Source organism: Notolepis coatsorum (assembly GCF_963971535.1).
Source record: "Notolepis coatsorum genome assembly, chromosome: 6".
Classification (NCBI taxonomy): Eukaryota; Metazoa; Chordata; class Actinopteri; order Aulopiformes; family Paralepididae; genus Notolepis; species Notolepis coatsorum.
Window position 1 is genome coordinate 42,798,934 of NC_140170.1, and position 16,983 is coordinate 42,815,916.

General features: G+C 43.3%; 1 protein-coding gene across 3 annotated transcripts in view; it reads right to left on the minus strand.

The window, feature by feature from the left end:
- The window catches only part of edc4 (enhancer of mRNA decapping 4), a 147,248-nt gene that overhangs the window by 76,599 nt on the left and 53,666 nt on the right, over positions 1–16,983 (minus strand). For 2 of the 3 annotated variants that reach the window (XM_084316734.1, XM_084316733.1), the window contains exons 21-24: positions 15,938–16,081; positions 12,206–12,242; positions 10,077–10,266; positions 7,889–8,044 (exon numbers count right to left, since the gene is read on the minus strand). In XM_084316734.1, the coding sequence (XP_084172860.1) occupies positions 7,889–8,044; positions 10,077–10,266; positions 12,206–12,242; positions 15,938–16,081 (527 nt within the window). Of the gene's footprint in view, positions 1–7,888; positions 8,045–10,076; positions 10,267–12,205; positions 12,243–15,937; positions 16,082–16,814; positions 16,950–16,983 lie in introns of all 3 variants that reach the window. The other variant, XM_084316732.1, reaches the window with a different exon arrangement.

Sequence of the window (16,983 nt, forward strand, 5' to 3'; positions counted from 1 at the left end):
CTAACTTATCTTTAGATATTTACTCAACCTCTAATGTCTAACTATGAATGAACACAACACTCTAACTTAACATCTTTAGCTAATAAAGTACTCAACCTCTACTGTCTTTAACTATGAACAAACACAACACTCTTAACAACTTACCATCTTTAGATAATAAAGTACTCAACCTCTACCGTCTTTAACTATGAACAAACACAACACTCTAACTTACCATCTTTAGATAATAAAGTACTCAACCTCTACTGTCTTTAACTATGAACAAACACAACACTCTAACTTACCATCTTTAGATAAAAAAGTACTCAACCTCTACCGTCTTTAACTATGAACAAACACAACACTATGTTCTGGGCTTATGGTTTGTCCAGCAAGGCAATCACTGGACTGAACCTCTGCTGCAGCTTATGGCTGCTTGTATCGGGTCTATGTCAGGGTCGTAGCACACGTTAAGAGGGGGAGACGTGACAATCCGAGATGGTCTCAAGTTAAAGTCTTCTCGTGGTATGCTTTCACAGGGAGATCCTGATATAGAACTGAGTGTGCTTAGGGCTCAGACCCATGCTCTTACAGTAGGACTGAGCGTACTTGGGGCTCAGACCCATGCTCTTACCGTAGGACTGAGCGTACTTGGGGCTCAGACCCATGCTCTTACAGTAGGACGGAGTGTACTTAGGGCTCAGAGTGACCCATGCTCTTACAGTAGGACGGAGTGTACTTGGGGCTCAGACCCATGCTCTTACAGTAGGACGGAATGTACTTGGGGCTCAGACCCATGCTCTTACAGTAGGACGGAGTGTACTTAGGGCTCAGAGTGACCCATGCTCTTACAGTAGGACTGAGTGTACTTGGGGCTCAGAGTGATCCATGCTCTTACAGTAGGACTGAGTGTACTTGGGGCTCAGACCCATGCTCTTACAGTAGGACTGAGTGTACTTGGGGCTCAGACCCATGCTCTTACAGTAGGACTGAGTGTACTTAGGGCTCAGACCCATGCTCTTACAGTAGGACTGAGTGTACTTAGGGCTCAGACCCATGCTCTTACAGTAGGACTGAGTGTACTTGGGGCTCAGACCCATGCTCTTACAGTAGGACTGAGTGTACTTGTCTACACTCTACTCGGTTGAGTACTTTATTATCTAAAGATGTTAAGTTAGAGTGTTGTGTTTGTTCATAGTTAAAGACAGTAGAGGTTGAGTACTTTATTATCTAAAGATGGTAAGTTAGAGTGTTGTGTTTGTTCATAGTTAAAGACAGTAGTGGTTGAGTACTTTATTATCTAAAGATGGTAAGTTAGAGTGTTGTGTTTGTTCATAGTTAAAGACAGTAGAGGTTGAGTACTTTATTATGTAAAGATGGTAAGTTAGAGTGTTGTGTTTGTTCATAGTTAAACATTAGAGGTTGAGTACTTTATTAGCTAAAGATGTTAAGTTAGAGTGTTGTGTTCATTCATAGTTAGACATTAGAGGTTGAGTAAATATCTAAAGATAAGTTAGATGTCAATGTTTTGGTTTTATTGTTTGTACTAGTAACATTAATGCTAGCAGAATAGACACAACGTAAGGTAATCACCATCCATTTTAAACCGGTTATTACCTAATGCTAACGTTAGCAGATAGACGCAAGACTGGTAACATTACAGCTTGGCGTTAGCCTAATGCTAACGTTAACGTTATCGTTAATGTTGTTATTGATTGATTGAAGAGTCGGCATTTAATACAGAGGTGCTGGCGGCATTTAATACAGAGGTGCTGTCGGCATTTAATACAGAGGTGCTTCACAGCGCTCACAGCGCAGCGTTTCCAATATTATAAATACGGAAACAGCTGTTCTGCGAGGAAGTCAGGAAGTCAGCGAAAGAGCTGTAGAGCGTCGCATAACGCGCGTCGATAAGGGGGGCGTGTAATAGGGTAGGGTCAGTGGCCAATCAGAGGAACCCGGAAACCGAATTCCGTTGCGGAAAAGATACACGCGAGTTGGGCACCGAGAACCGGTTCTAATAGGAACCGGTTCTTAACTTCCAGTACAGTACAGCAACCAAATTAAACTGTATCAAGTAGGGGTGGGAATCACCAGTTTAATCACGATACGATATCGATTCTTTGGACAACGATACGATATTATCCGATATCACGGAGTCTGCCACGATACGATACGCTTCGATTCAGGTGCCTGCGATCGATATGAGACGATATTATGTGCCCATTTAATACAATCAGTAACATTTAAATCAACAAAAAAAAGGCAATGGAAATATCATGACATTTTTATTTTTGAGCTCTTCCAGACATTTAAATTAAAAACAATCTATTGTTTTTAATACAAATAGACCTCCTGTTCACTGTTTTTGGTTCATTTCTTTTTTTTCCTCGATATTAATATCCTATTCACTGTCACAGAGCTGTATTTTGGCTGGAAAAGCATATTGGGAGTCCCAAGGTGCAGTACCGGCCAGATCCCGTTAGTGGGGCTATCCCCGAGAATGCACCCTCCCAGTCCCCACTTCTCTCTGCCTATGGCTCTGGGTTAGCTTGTTAGCTCACGCTAAAGTAACGTTATCTTCGATCTTTAACGCGACGTGGGCATAATGGAGTGACGAGGATTGCAAAGCAGGTTAGATGCATTGGACCCGTTGTGGAATAAAACAGCAGGGACATGTTTTGGGTCACAGAATAGGCACACTAGTCTTGCTCTAGTGACGCTCTAGACGCTACTGCTGTTGATGTTAAATGGAGTTTGAGTTTCACAACACTGGGCGCGGGGCGATGACGTCGCCGGATTTTCAAAATAAGAGTATCGCAATATGAATCGATCTTTTTACGTGGCATCGATCCTATTTGATTATTGATAATAGATCGATATATCGAACTGGATCGATGTATCGTCCCACCCCTAGTATCAAGTCAACTGACAATGTGAATAGTATGAAAAAAATTTAAGAGTTTTCAAAAAATAAATAAAAAAAATCTCCTGCAAAATAAGCTGTGACCTGTTTTGACCTGCACCTCAAAGAATCAGAATCGATAATCGTTTAGAACAGGAATCGAAATGGAGAATCGGAACCGGAATCGTTCAAATCCAAACGATGCCCAACCCTACTAGCTACACGTCACGGCCTGCTGATACCACAATAGCTAACTAACGTTAACGTTACAAGCTCAAAAACCTTATAACTACTACGGTCATGTCCATAAGTTCCCTGGCAGAATACTTTGTTTGTAAGGAGTATACAAAGAGGAGAGAAACATTTTAAATCGGGCATGTGGAGGAGTTTCGGGAATGGCTAGCAAGCTAGCTAGCTACTAACGTTATGTAAAAAACAATAACGTTATAAACTATACACAATATGTACAACGAAACAATGATTTACATTAGTATTTACAGTGATTTAATATGCAGCGAAATAACGTTATATGATTTAAATTATAAATACAAATATTAAAAAAATGGTGGTTGGCTATAAACTGGTGTTGGGTGAAACGGATACTAGCAACAGATTCAGGGTCAATTATTTTCCCATTGGGTCCCATTGATGGGGACAATACTATGGTCATTTGACAGTGACTTTCTTCCGTCCAAGATGCAAAAAAGAGATCATTTTTCCATGCATACGTTTGCGCGTTATACACACTGTACACACTGTACACACATACACAGTGGGCCAGTTACTTTGGTGTAGGGGTGTAACAATGCATCGATCCGAAGGGGAAAATTCAACTGCATCTATTTGAAAATGTTAGAATCGATTATCGCAATTTGAATGTGTACAGTGTTATGTTGTTATCATGTCCGTTACAGTCAACACAACGGCATACGCTACTGCATCAACGTTATGATTAACAAAGCAAGGCATTCGTTTCGTTGCATTAACGTTATATTACTATTGCTATCGCTAAATCTAGGTGTTCTAAAATATATTGCTATTGGTAAGACTAGAAGTTACATGTCTCGGGAAACTATCGCATATCGCAATGGTGGCGTTTCAGGAAGTAAACAAGCCAAATGAGAGCTTCCGATTGGTCATTTGCTTTCTTTCTCATGAAACCAGTCATGTCACTCTACTGTGATTGGACCGTTGGCTTGAGTGCAATGTGGGACTTGTAGTTTTTTAACGATTCTCACGGCGGATGAAAAAAAAGACGAGAGAGGCTGTAATCTGTACTCGCACAGCGTGCGCGTAATTGACTTTTACGGTTCGCACACATATTTTTAGGGGCATATGCGAGCAATTTGGTCGCACTGTAGAGCCCTGCCGTACTGTAATCACTACTCTGACTAAACCCTACACAGCCCTGGCACTGTTGCTCTGACTGGTTAACACCGTCGCCTCACAGTAAGAAGGTCCTGGGTTTGATGCCCACTTGGGGACCAGGTTGCCAGGTATCTCTCCTGGGCCTTTCTGTGTGGTGTTTGCATGTTCTCCAAGTGCTCGCGAGGGTTTCCCCTCCAGAAAAAGATAAACCCAATGGAAAAAGATGCAGAACAGATTGCCAACGCTGACGAAGACGGACATGAGCACTTGGATTGGCAGAGGAAATTTCATCTGTGACCAAAAAAAGTGGTGTGTTCCTATGTGTCGCCCATCTTGCATGTGTGTGTTCAGTCACTACATGACAATGTAGCAACGTGTGCTACAGAGAAAGACTTGTCCAGTTCTTCAAGTCCAGTTCATTACCATTCTCACTTAGCTCATAAAACCAATGGACACAGGGAAACTATACCCCTGCTCTGCCTTATAAGAGTTCCCTCTTCCATTAAGTGGTACTCAACCCCTTATTCAATATGTATTTAAAGTTTCAATTTCACTATATTTCCCTCATATCTGATTCAGTGCCCGTCTCTTCTCTGCTCCACTCTGTGTGTGTGTGTGCAGGGGCTAAGCCCCGTCCTCTGTGAAACACGAGAGCAGAGGAGAATCTAGTGAGACCATAAATAATAGCGAAACACAGTAGACTCTCACTGAGCTGAAACGAAGCAAGTGCACATAAATTAGGTGAATAACATAACAAATGTTGGGGGGGCAGGCATGGTAGGGGGAGACACTGCAGTAGGCACTAGCTGCCCCACATGTCAGTCCTTTTGGACGAGGAGTCAGTGAGCAGGGAGAGAGCTATAGACACAAGTGAGGTTCAATCTCATTAAACCCTCCATGTTCATGCTTGCTTGACACACACACAAACCCCTCTTAGAGCGTTGGATTGAGCTGAGGTTTCCTGCCATCTCCCGCCCCGGGGCTCGCTGGTCCAAGAGATGCTTTCTTGTGTGATCAATGAAATGACTGTTGACCATTAGCTCGATCATTAAACTTGACTGTCTGTAGCTTTAGGAGAAGGAATGAGTTTCTTCAAATTGTATACTACGGCGTTTCCTCTAAATCCACTCTGCAGTGGGTGGAGCCGCCGCAGAATAACTTGATCACCGTTGCTTTAGAACAGGGGTCTCAAACTCAATTTACCTGGGGGCCGCTGGAGGTGGAGTCTGGGTGAGGCTGGGCCGCATCAAATATTCCACAAAAAAAGGGTTTCAAGTATTCAAAAAAAAGTACAACTGATCCAATCTTCTCAATCTTATCTTCAGGCTTCTTAGTGGTGTCAGTAGACTTATCCACAGCTGTGTCAGTAGACTTATCCACAGCTATGGAAATGCACTGTGCCAGTATTTCAGTTATTCTGGTTGCTGTGCGATCTGAGGGGGATTTGCTTTTGTTTGCCTTCAAACATGGTCTCCATCACTTCAGTCATACATTATTTTCAAATAGCTACCGTTTCTTGGCATATAGTCACATAATTGGTTTGGTGCTGGGACCAGGGGAGTAGCTGGGGGGGGGGGGGGGTTAGGATGATTCCAAGGGCCCAGCAAATGCCCCACATTTTTTTTATAGATTGGGGGCCCCACATTTTTTAATAGATTGGGGGCCCACAAATTGATTCTTTCATGGGGCCCAGAATCTCCAGCTACGCCCCTGGCTGGGACTCAGCATGAACGGATTATTTTCCCGTCCATTCACCTTTGAATGCAGTCGACATTTCTTTTACTGACCATCTTTGAAAATGCCATATTTTTCTGCTGCCTGCCTGCTGGCGAAAATAGGCTAATAGCTACATTTATCTCACAGAGATAAAACTGGGAGCGAGTTTACTGTAGAATAGATGCGCTGTCAACTCTGCTCCGATTTGAACTGAAAGAGAGAGACGACATGCAGTCCGTGAAGACCCGCCCTACTCCCCTACTCTGCATCTGATTCGCAGACTGTGGGTGAGGGGGGAAAACGCTGACGGGACGCGTATGTGATTGGGCCAGACCCATACACAGACACACAGTGGCAGTGCTGCGTGACATGCAGAGCACTGCTCGCAGAGGAGAGAGAGAGCGAGGATGCATTTGCTTCCACTTTACTTGATAGTTGATATCACTCCGGAATCACGTTTCAACCAAGTCACTAACATAACGTTGCTGTCATGAGCCTGCGCTATGGTAGCCTACAAGTGATAAAATAAATAAAACTTCCAACTCTCGCGCAACGACTCGGCAAACAGTTGCGCGTGGGCCGCACTAACACTAAACGTTGACGTCCAGTAGGGGGCCGCAAAATATCATCCCGCGGGCCGCAATTGGCCCGCGGGCCGCGAGTTTGAGACCCCTGCTTTAGAATAATGATCAAGATACCATCCATCCACCATCCATTTCCTCCCAAAGATACTAACCAATGCAGGTAAGACAGAAGGCGTGCTTTTGTCAGCAAGTATCCCAAGAACAGCCTTAGGTCTATAACCTGCACCAGAACCAAAACCGGGGCCACAATTAGAGCCAGGGGCCAAAATCACCCACAACCACTCCATTACAGACCCTTTTACTGTTTGTTTATTATGACACTTTGGCTCCGGGAATAGTGGTTGACTGATTAATCACTTAATGAATTAAGCTGGGCCAGGGTCAGTGGCAAGATCCTAACGCAGCTCAGCTATTTTGTACCGGAGACTGAACAGGTACTGTGTGTTAAAGCGTTAGCATGGACCGTGGTGCAGAAATTACTGGATGCACAAGGATGAAACAAACACAGATCTTCTCGCCTCATAATGATGAGTTGATGAAAGAGGTTATTTGTCAAAAAGTCGGCGTACTCCTTTTAGGGATGGGTACCGAATTCGGTAATTTCGAGGTACCGAACCGAAACACGTCGGTACTACCGAGTATCGAATCAAGTGAGAAACCGAAAAAAAAATTAAGTTTTATTTTTTTATTATTATTATTATTATTATTATTATTTTTTTTTTTTCATGTCAACGTTCACACGCACACTATATGCTTACCTAGGATTTGACTTGATTCAACAACAAAGCAGTCGGAGCAATGACAAGCCGAAAACTGTCGAAATTGTAGTTATTTGAAGTTTGGATTTTTTTTTTACGACTGAGGTAGGTAAATAAAATTTCTTGAGACTAAAGTACCGAAAAAAGGTACCGTTGGGTACCGGTATCGATTCACAGGTACCGGTACCGGTATCGGTTCAAATGTGAAAGGTACCCATCCCTAACTCCTTTAAACACTAGAGATCCTGACTTAATGCTCACTGGAGCAGAGAATGAAAGCTGTAGAGAAAAAGTTTTTGAGAGCTGGATTACGACTTAGATTTGGGTGCATTCTGGAGGCATAAGCAGAGTTTTGCAGACAAGATGATGACGACGAAAACAGGGTTAGATTGAGACATATGATGATACTAACAGAGAATAAGTGCAGACAGTGCAAGTGGGCATCCATCAGATCCAAAGACAACTGTCCTTCACTGTACTGGAGCCATTCATCCAATAAACGTATGCACTAATGGTGACCTGAGGCACTTTGGGGAAAAAACAAGTCTACCAAATAGAATAGCTTATGACGCCCTTACTCTGTGGGACGGTTTTCTTCATCTCTTCTCTCAGCGTCTTGTCCAGTCTGCTGGTTAGGGTGGAGCTGAGGGCGTGACTTAGCTGCTGGGCCAGCTGATCATTAAGCTGCTGGCTGCGACTCTGGCTTTCTGCCAACGCACGCTCCAGCCGACGCTCTGAACACACCAACGGTTAAGGGTTCTAATAATTAGGCCATGAAACAGACCTTTTTTTTTTTTTTTTTTTTTTTTTTTATATATATATACAGTATATAAATCAACCAGCCACAGTGGCCAGTGAATTAAGGAGCTTACGGAATATTGTATAGAAAAGACTGATTGAACACCTGATTAAGTAACTTGTAGAACTGACAAACAAACATCAGACAGAAACACCCACACTGTGTTACCATTACCTGGATTTTGTTTAGCTTTCATAGGAAATGTGAAGGTCAACGTTCCTTACCCACAAGCCCCCTTGTTAAAGATTGGCAAATGGCAGACAAGATAGAGTGTATAGGACATGTATGATTTGTACTGGCTTTGTAAAAACAATTTCCTTGACCGTTGTATAATAAATCCTACTTGATGCTTATTGTTTAGGCTCACAGCACAATTGGACTAAATGACAAATCCCTTGGACACTAGGCTTCCAGTTAGCTTCTCTGCCGAGTGGAGCTATGTTCAACTAGGATTTTCAGTTTACTCTTTCAAGTAACTGCTGATCCAGAGTTATATCAATTATTTAAGTTATTATAGGAAGACTATATACTATGCCTATATGTTTTTAATGGAGATTAAAAAGGAACATGCCAACATTATGAGAAATGCATATGGGCAGTGCATATTGAATTAATTGAAAACAGAGTTCTGGGTCTGGAAATTGACACTAGAACGTGTAACAAATGGGATAATTCCCGCTTCCGGGAGCTGGTTTCAGTTTATCCACTTTTAGGGCAGATTGTGAGGACCGATTACTGGTATTACTGGTAATTGTATAAAAAATAAAAATAAAAAATCCATTTAATAATTTCCCAAAACATTTCCAGGCTTCAAAAACATATTTTCAAGTTCCATAAACTTTCCAGTACATTCACAAACCCTCTCCCTTGGGTTGAATTAGCTCCACTTGAGCACAAGTTGAACATAAAACTGCAGTTGTGTTTTCTCGTTGTTTACTTAATGTCCTATTCTCAAGGTTGCTTCTCTTCTATAGCACTAGTGAAGCATTGTGCCTGTGTGTCTCACAGTGGTAGTACAGTCTGGTTGCTTCTCTTCTATAGCACTAGTGAAGCATTGTGCCTGTGTGTCTCACAGTGGTAGTACAGTCTGGTTGCTTCTCTTCTATAGCACTAGTGAAGCATTGTGCCTGTGTGTCTCACAGTGGTAGTACAGTCTGGTTGCTTCTCTTCTATAGCACTAGTGAAGCATTGTGCCTGTGTGTCTCACAGTGGTAGTACAGTCTGGTTGCTTCTCTTCTATAGCACTAGTGAAGCATTGTGCCTGTGTGTCTCACAGTGGTAGTACAGTCTGGTTGCTTCTCTTCTATAGCACTAGTGAAGCATTGTGCCTGTGTGTCTCACAGTGGTAGTACAGTCTGGTTGCTTCTCTTCTATAGCACTAGTGAAGCATTGTGCCTGTGTGTCTCACAGTGGTAGTACAGTCTGGTTGCTTCTCTTCTATAGCACTAGTAAAGCATTGTGCCTGTGTGTCTCAGTGGTAGTACAGTCTGGTTGCTTCTCTTCTATAGCACTAGTGAAGCATTGTGCCTGTGTGTCTCACAGTGGTAGTATAGCTGAATGCAGCTGCAGACACATTTTGTAGAATGTAGCTTGAATCACGGCATCCTGGGGACTCAAGGACTGCGGTGCGTATTACATACTTTACCAACATTGTGGGTTTGAGTTCAGCTGCAGTCGCCATTACATGCCATACCCACTCCACCATCTTTTCTGTCACCCATTGTGTTCTTTATGATAGGGCAGGCATATCACTAAAAAATAAAGATATTCAATGTCACATTCCCTTGAGATATCCCTACTGGGGGCATCCTGGTGGCTCACCACGCTAAAGGCACATACCATGTATTCCTAACGTCCGAGGCTCAAAGCCTGGTCAGATGTTTGTTTCACGTCTCCCTTCTCTCTCCAACCGATTCCCTGTCACTCACTGACCTGCCTAATCAAATATAAACAAGTGTAAAGGATACGTTCCTGTTCCGTGTGGCTGGCCATGACGTGATCTACATGGGCCATGACAGAACTCTGCATAGTGTCCATTTGCCCCCCGTGGGCCATGAGCGAGCTCTGCATGACGTTCATTTGTCCCCGCAGCTGCGCTAGCTCCCTCTGCTGGCCACGTAGCAGCATCAACAGCTCCTCCTGGACCTCTGTGTTCATCTGTGTGACGATACAGGGAGGAGGGAGGAGAAAAGCGGGGGGGGGAAAGGATGCAGGAGAAAAATGGAAGAAAAGAAGGACAGCAAGTCAATTTGATTTGATTCACAGCAGCAGAAACGGCAGTTCAATTACAACAATGGCTGTATTGTAGCCTTTTTCTTTTTTTTTAGGTAATTTAAATATGTCTGTGTATAAACTAGATTTTCTTAACCTATAGCTGTATTTTCATTGCTGTACAAGGCATTATAAATAACAATAACATTCAAATACTGTAAAGCAGGCATACAAAGATCAGTACATAGAGACATACACTATATACAAGCAGCTCAAAACCCATTAACTCATTCAGCGCCAGCTATTACCCTCATCCCTGTAGTCAATGCGCCAGCTTTCCATTGCGTCACGATGTTTGCAGAGCTATATCTATATTATAGCTATGGAGACAATACTATGGCTCATTTGACAGTCACTATGTGCTACGTGTTCCAAAGTGCTCGGATACTAAATTCTCCGCCCGGACCATATATAATGTAACAGTGTGAAATAAGGTTTCAAAGGGTGGGCGATACTGCCACCTAGCAGGATTCGGCCGGCATTTCACTCTCGGGGTCTCGGAATGAGTTCCAATGATAACACAGAGGTCCGTGAGAGTATAGGATATTAAAATCAAAAAAAAAAAGAAAAAACGATCTAAAAACGTAATATTACGTGTTTGGCGCTCAACGTTTGGCGAGCAAACACGTAATATTACGTGGTTGGCGCAGAATGAGTTAACACTTTAAGGACCAGCCACGAATATATACGTGTTTCGGTGCCATGCGTTGTGGACCAGAGCCACGTATATAGCCGTGGCAAGTTGTTATTGTTTTATTCCATATTTATAACGCTATTAACGTCCACGATCGAGATCCATGACCTACCCACATATTTGATTTTCGAAACATGCAATACCGGCCAGATCCGCTTAGGGGCGCCATCGCTCCACTGCAGTATCATTGAGGGAATAAAAAAAAAGAAGAAAAAAAACAGTCTGTGGGCGGATCATATGAGCCTCGATTCCAAACGAAGACCCTCCATCTTTGATCACGTTACCGAACGCATATTTCAGCCTGGAATAATGGGATTTATGATTAGCCAATGGACATATCGATCTACCAGAATCCGATGACTAATGAAGAAATGCTGCCGGCGATCACACGGCGATCACAATGGACGGTAGGATACTATTACCCCAAATTACAGCTGGATTGGACATTGTTTTAAAACCTAACGTGATCGATCAGTGAACATGGCTGATTGAACGCACACTATATTGCTAATAAATAATACTAATCTGCGTTACCCGCCGCCTCCATTTCATCCATAGATGCTCTGTAATAGTCCGGATGCTACGCAGTTTGTTTTATTTCATTCGTATATATACAGCAGAAATGGCGTTTGATATAACGGCGCCAACGCCTATTATCTAGCTTCCTGGAAAAAAGACGAGACGAAAAGCGTGATAAACCTTATATTCACGACGCTATAAAATGACAACCAACCGATGGATTTTTATTTTCTTTAAGCCATTATGAAGGCACGGTTTATGCACTCAAGTGACAATGAGAATGGACAGATAGCAATACTATAAATGATATATATAGCTCTTAGAAAGTACATCGGTTTGTAAACAAACCTCTGTCCTCTGAGGCATAAATCGCTGCAAGAGTGTGGTCGCCAAAGTGTTAAGAAGATTCAAAACGCTGGTGAATAGAAGTATGTTTTAAGCAGAGACTTGAAAGAAACAACGGATTCTGTGTGTTGACGTTTGGGTGAATTCTTAATCTGTAAAGTGGCAACAAGTGGTCTTGTGACTACTACTACATGCCAATAAAGCACTACTACTACTATTACTTACAGACTACCCAAAATACACTAAATATTATGTGAGAGTACCAACCTGAGAGTGGTCCGTCTGTCTGGACTGAGAGGATTCCCTGAAGAGAGTGGCACAGAGAATATTCAAACACACTGTTGTTTGACTAAATGCAATATAATATAATAATAATATAATAATGCAGGACCTGTCGCAGAGGTATTTAATTGGCATGCAATTATCCTCAATCTTAGCGGTTAGCACACACACAGACCGGAACACACATGCATGCATTGTTTTTGTAGTATAGGATCGCCGATGCGATACTCCTCTGCGCTTAACCCATCCCGTCGTCCTTCCCCCCAAGGGCAGCCGGGAGGAGACGGGGGCTGTGGCGTGAGCCGGGAGGAGACGGGGGCTGTGGCGTGAGGCGGGAGGAGACGGGGGCTGTGGCGTGAGCCGGGAGGAGACGGGGGCTGTGGCGTGAGCCGCGCCCGGGGACCATCCAAGTGCTGCTGCCCGTCTTCGTCACGGACACGACAGTGTTAGCGACTTAGCGATCTGTTGTTTTTGCATGTTTTTCCATTGGGTTTCTCCACACAGAAAGGACCGGGAGATACCCGACCTGGGTAACTGGCATGGCAGAAACCTGGTCCCCAAGCGGGAATCGAACCCTGGACCTTCTTGCTGTGAGGCGACAGTGTTAACCACTACACTACCATGCCACAAGGAGGAGGATCAAAGCTGTTGGGCTACTAAGTGCTGCGGAATTGTGCAACTTTGAAAGAAACGTGACATGTTTACAGCTATATATGTATTATCTGAGCTACAAGAGAACAATGAAGGTGGGAACTAGGGCTGCCACCTCATGGTCATTTATTGGTATCTAGGGACATCTATGGACGTCAGGGAATGTATTCCCAGTGTCAGAAATATTGTGTCCATTACTATGCTTGAGTAGATTGTAATGAAACAAAAGGAGAATATAATTTTTTTTTTTTATCAATTTCCCCCCCATCTTTGACGGTGAATAACACCATGCTAACATTGACCAAAGGTGAAACAATTCCACTGAGCTCATTCAGCACCTTCTTCAGATCAAGTGTACTAAAATCTAAGCAAATTAACAAAGGGCAGATGATTTACAGGTTTTTTTGCCATCCGGACACATTTTTTTTTTTTTTTTTTTTTACTTGTCTTTTTCTCCTCCTGATTTTTTCTGTGTTTTTTCTCCCATCCCAATTTAGTAGTTATGCCAATTCCCCCGTCCCCTACCTGGTCGTTGCACGCATGTACCCCCTACTGGTTGTTCTAGGGAGCCCTGAGGTCTATCACATGCTTCCTCCGATACATATGGAGACAGCCAGCTGCCCTCTTTTCACCTGCCAGCGTGGACTCTCATTGGCGAGGAGTAACATGTAGGAGGCTCACACTGCCCCCGCCCTCTCCTGTCTTTTGCTGTGCATGCGCCCTGTCCGACCTGTAGGAGTCGCTGTCCACAACGTCCAGATTACCACCCCATCGACTTCCCTCCCGCTAACTCTGCCAATTGAGTTAGTATGACGGCCGGCCCAAGCCGGAGGCAACGCTGACAGCCGGAGTCGATACCAGTGTCTTGTGCGTTGGTGACGAGCGCAATGTCCGCTGCGCCACCCAGCCGCCCCCATCCGGACACATTCTACATGAAATATGAATATATAATATCAGGCCTATAAATTACATTATTATGGCCAGGTCATACATCTATGGATCGGCCCAAATCTCCTCTTTCCAATGGCAGAGTTAAATCTGGATTTAGTACCACCAGGCACCCGATACAGGGCAGCAAAGACCGTGAATGAAATCTACTGTAAGTACAGTTACTTTTGTATAATGCTCCGCCATTTTTACTGAATTGAGACACGTTTTTGCTAGACATTCACAGGAAGGTAAAGAAACAATATACGTTGTATTTTATCGACCCGTGAGATATATTTTTCACGTCAGCCGGCTACAGCTTTGCTGGTGTGAGCTGGGTAGTGTAGTTTTATGAAATATCTATGTCCATCAAAAGCCCTGGGTCTCCTCTTTCTTAGTATAGGACTACAACGATTTCATGATGGCGTCATGTCCTCACGTCTAAATCATCTGGTTTTACCGATGCAATGAGCAGAGATTTTTATAAGCTCATATTTCGCTTCAAACACTTCAAATCATTGCTGAACAAAAGGTAGGGTTAGGGTCTTTACTCTAGGCTACATTTGAAAAAGAAACACAACATCACTTAATACGGACTGTATTGATCCATTTGTGACGTGAAATAAATCTCGGCTCGTACGTATTTGAAAAGGTTACGTCTTATTTCATACTGAACAAGGCATTTCCTGAAAAGAATAATAAGCACATCCATGGGGATTTAAAGAGGTTGTATCCTCTAAAGGAAGCGTATGAGTCAGATACGCTCACTAAAATTAATTATATCAGACATTTTATGAATTTTGCGCTCCTGGTGAAAAGTTTTCATCTCATCAAACATGATGTGAGCAGCACTGAAAGCTTCGCAGCAACGTCCCCACCACCCCCACTAATCAAAGCTTATTTAAATACAAATCAAAGCACTGACTGAATTACCTTTCAGACGACTGAACAAACGTTCTAACCTTATTTTGAGAACATTTAATTAATTTTGAGCTCCTGGTGAAAAAGCTGACAGAGGGGCTTAATTTAAAAGTTTCCATCCTAATATATAATATAATGTAAGTAACCCTGAAAAGTTTACAACAACGTTCCCACAGCCCCCACTAATCAAATCTGATTTAAATGTAAAACAAAGCGCTGCCCGGATTACCTTTCAGAACAAATGTTCTCCCTCACTTTGACCAATTTGGGAATAAAAAAAAACTGAATGTTACAATAACAACAAATAACTAATTCGGCTCTAATAACAACTAATTCAGCTCTAATAATTACTAGTTAAGCTCCAATAACAACTAATTTAGCTCTGATAACGACTAGTTCAACTCCAATAATGACTAGTTTGGCTCTTAACGGGTGCATGAATGGCTGCTTTCCAGAGTGAGAGAAGAACCTAAATGGTAAATGGTGCATTTGACTTTTTCTCCCATTTTTCTATTTTTCTCCCATCCCAATTTCGTATCGTCCAATTCAACCCTCCCCTGTCTCGAACGCTGTTTCTTGCCACCCACTGGCCGGCTGCAATGTGGACGTGTAAGTCATACATAGCACGAGTCCCCTCCGATACTCGAGGTAGCAGCCGTCGCATCTTTTCACCTGCACAGCGCGATCTTTCAGCGTCAGGGGTCTGCGCTTTGGAGGGACGCCGCCCCCATCACTTCTTGATTCTACTGCGCAGGCGCACCAACCGACCTGTAGGAGTCGCTGTCCACAACGTCCGATCTCCACCCATCAGTTTTCCCTCCCCCTAATACTGCCAATTGTATTAGTACGGACGACCAGCCAAACTGAAAACAATGTGGAGAGCTGGCCTCGAACCCAGCGTCTCCAGCATTGGTGGTGAGTGCCTTGCCCACTGCACCACCTAGCCGCCCTAAATGGTGCATTTATATAGCACTTGTATCCAAAGGGCTTTACAATTTTGTTCATCACATTCACCCGCCAACGGCGGAGGCAACCATGCAAGGCGCCAACCTGCTCATTGGGAGCAATTAGGGGTGAAGTGTCTTGCTCAAGGACACCTCGACACGCTGCCTGGGGAGGAGCGGGAATCGAACCGGGAACCTTTACGATTACCAGACAACTGCTCTACCTCCTGAGCCACTCGAACCCCCCCCCCCCCCCCCCCCCCCCCGAACATACCCGTCCTCTTTCTTGCTCTTCCTCTTCAGTTTAGGCGAACCTCGTGGCGAGGTCTTCCAGTCCTTCACAGGGAGTCTGTGAGAAGAGCGAGCGCCACAGTTCCCAGAGGAGGACGCCAGGCTGGCCACCTCGTCGTCATGGTCACTGAGAGAGACACACAAACACAGCAGGTTAGAGCAGCCATCATGTGGGGTCTAAATGAATAATAGGGACAATAATGTTTGTAATTGGTCCAGTATTGAGGGAGACAGGCTCAGACCGTTATAATAAGTGTCTCAGGACCCAGAGCCATCTGCCAACAAAGATGTTTCAACAAATGGATTCACAAAATGGATTCCCATTCAAACGTTATTGAAGACTCCTGTGGCCAGTAAGTAGTACGATTACTTTTCCTAAACATTTGCTACATTATGTGCGCAAATATAATGTGTATACACATATATACAGCTTTTTAATTAAACAGCTCGGATTTGGACACTTAATGTGAGAAGTTGCAGGCTTTCACCCGCATGCATTCAGCACACACACATTTATTTAATTAAATCGCACAGACTGCCAACGCGAATGCAATTCCGATTAGATTAATCATACAGCACTATTCAAAACGACGCTAGTTCCCATACGGTTCCAAAATCAATACTGAAAATAAGAACTCTTTTTGTATTTATTTTTCTTTAATAAAAATGTCCTATTTAAATCTAGTTTTGGGAAGAAACATGCTTGAAATTATATGTTATTATATGAAATTATCTCAACACAAATCTAAGGAATAGCCTTTAGAAACCACGACCAACATTGACCTTAAAAGATGCTTCTTTATACTGCAAATGGGGCAGGGGTAGGACAGCTCTTGTTTGAACCATACTCTGTACCGTACTTTAGCCATTGAAACTCTGCATCTTCACTCCCTTGTTCTGGTTCAGGATCTGAATTCTGTCTTTCTGTTTCATCTGCTTGTAGTACTGGTTGATTTGCTGAAGCACTGTACAGGGGGGGTAGAGGCATATTCTTCCTGTAATATGACACAGAGCGCTTCTGTAGTCTAT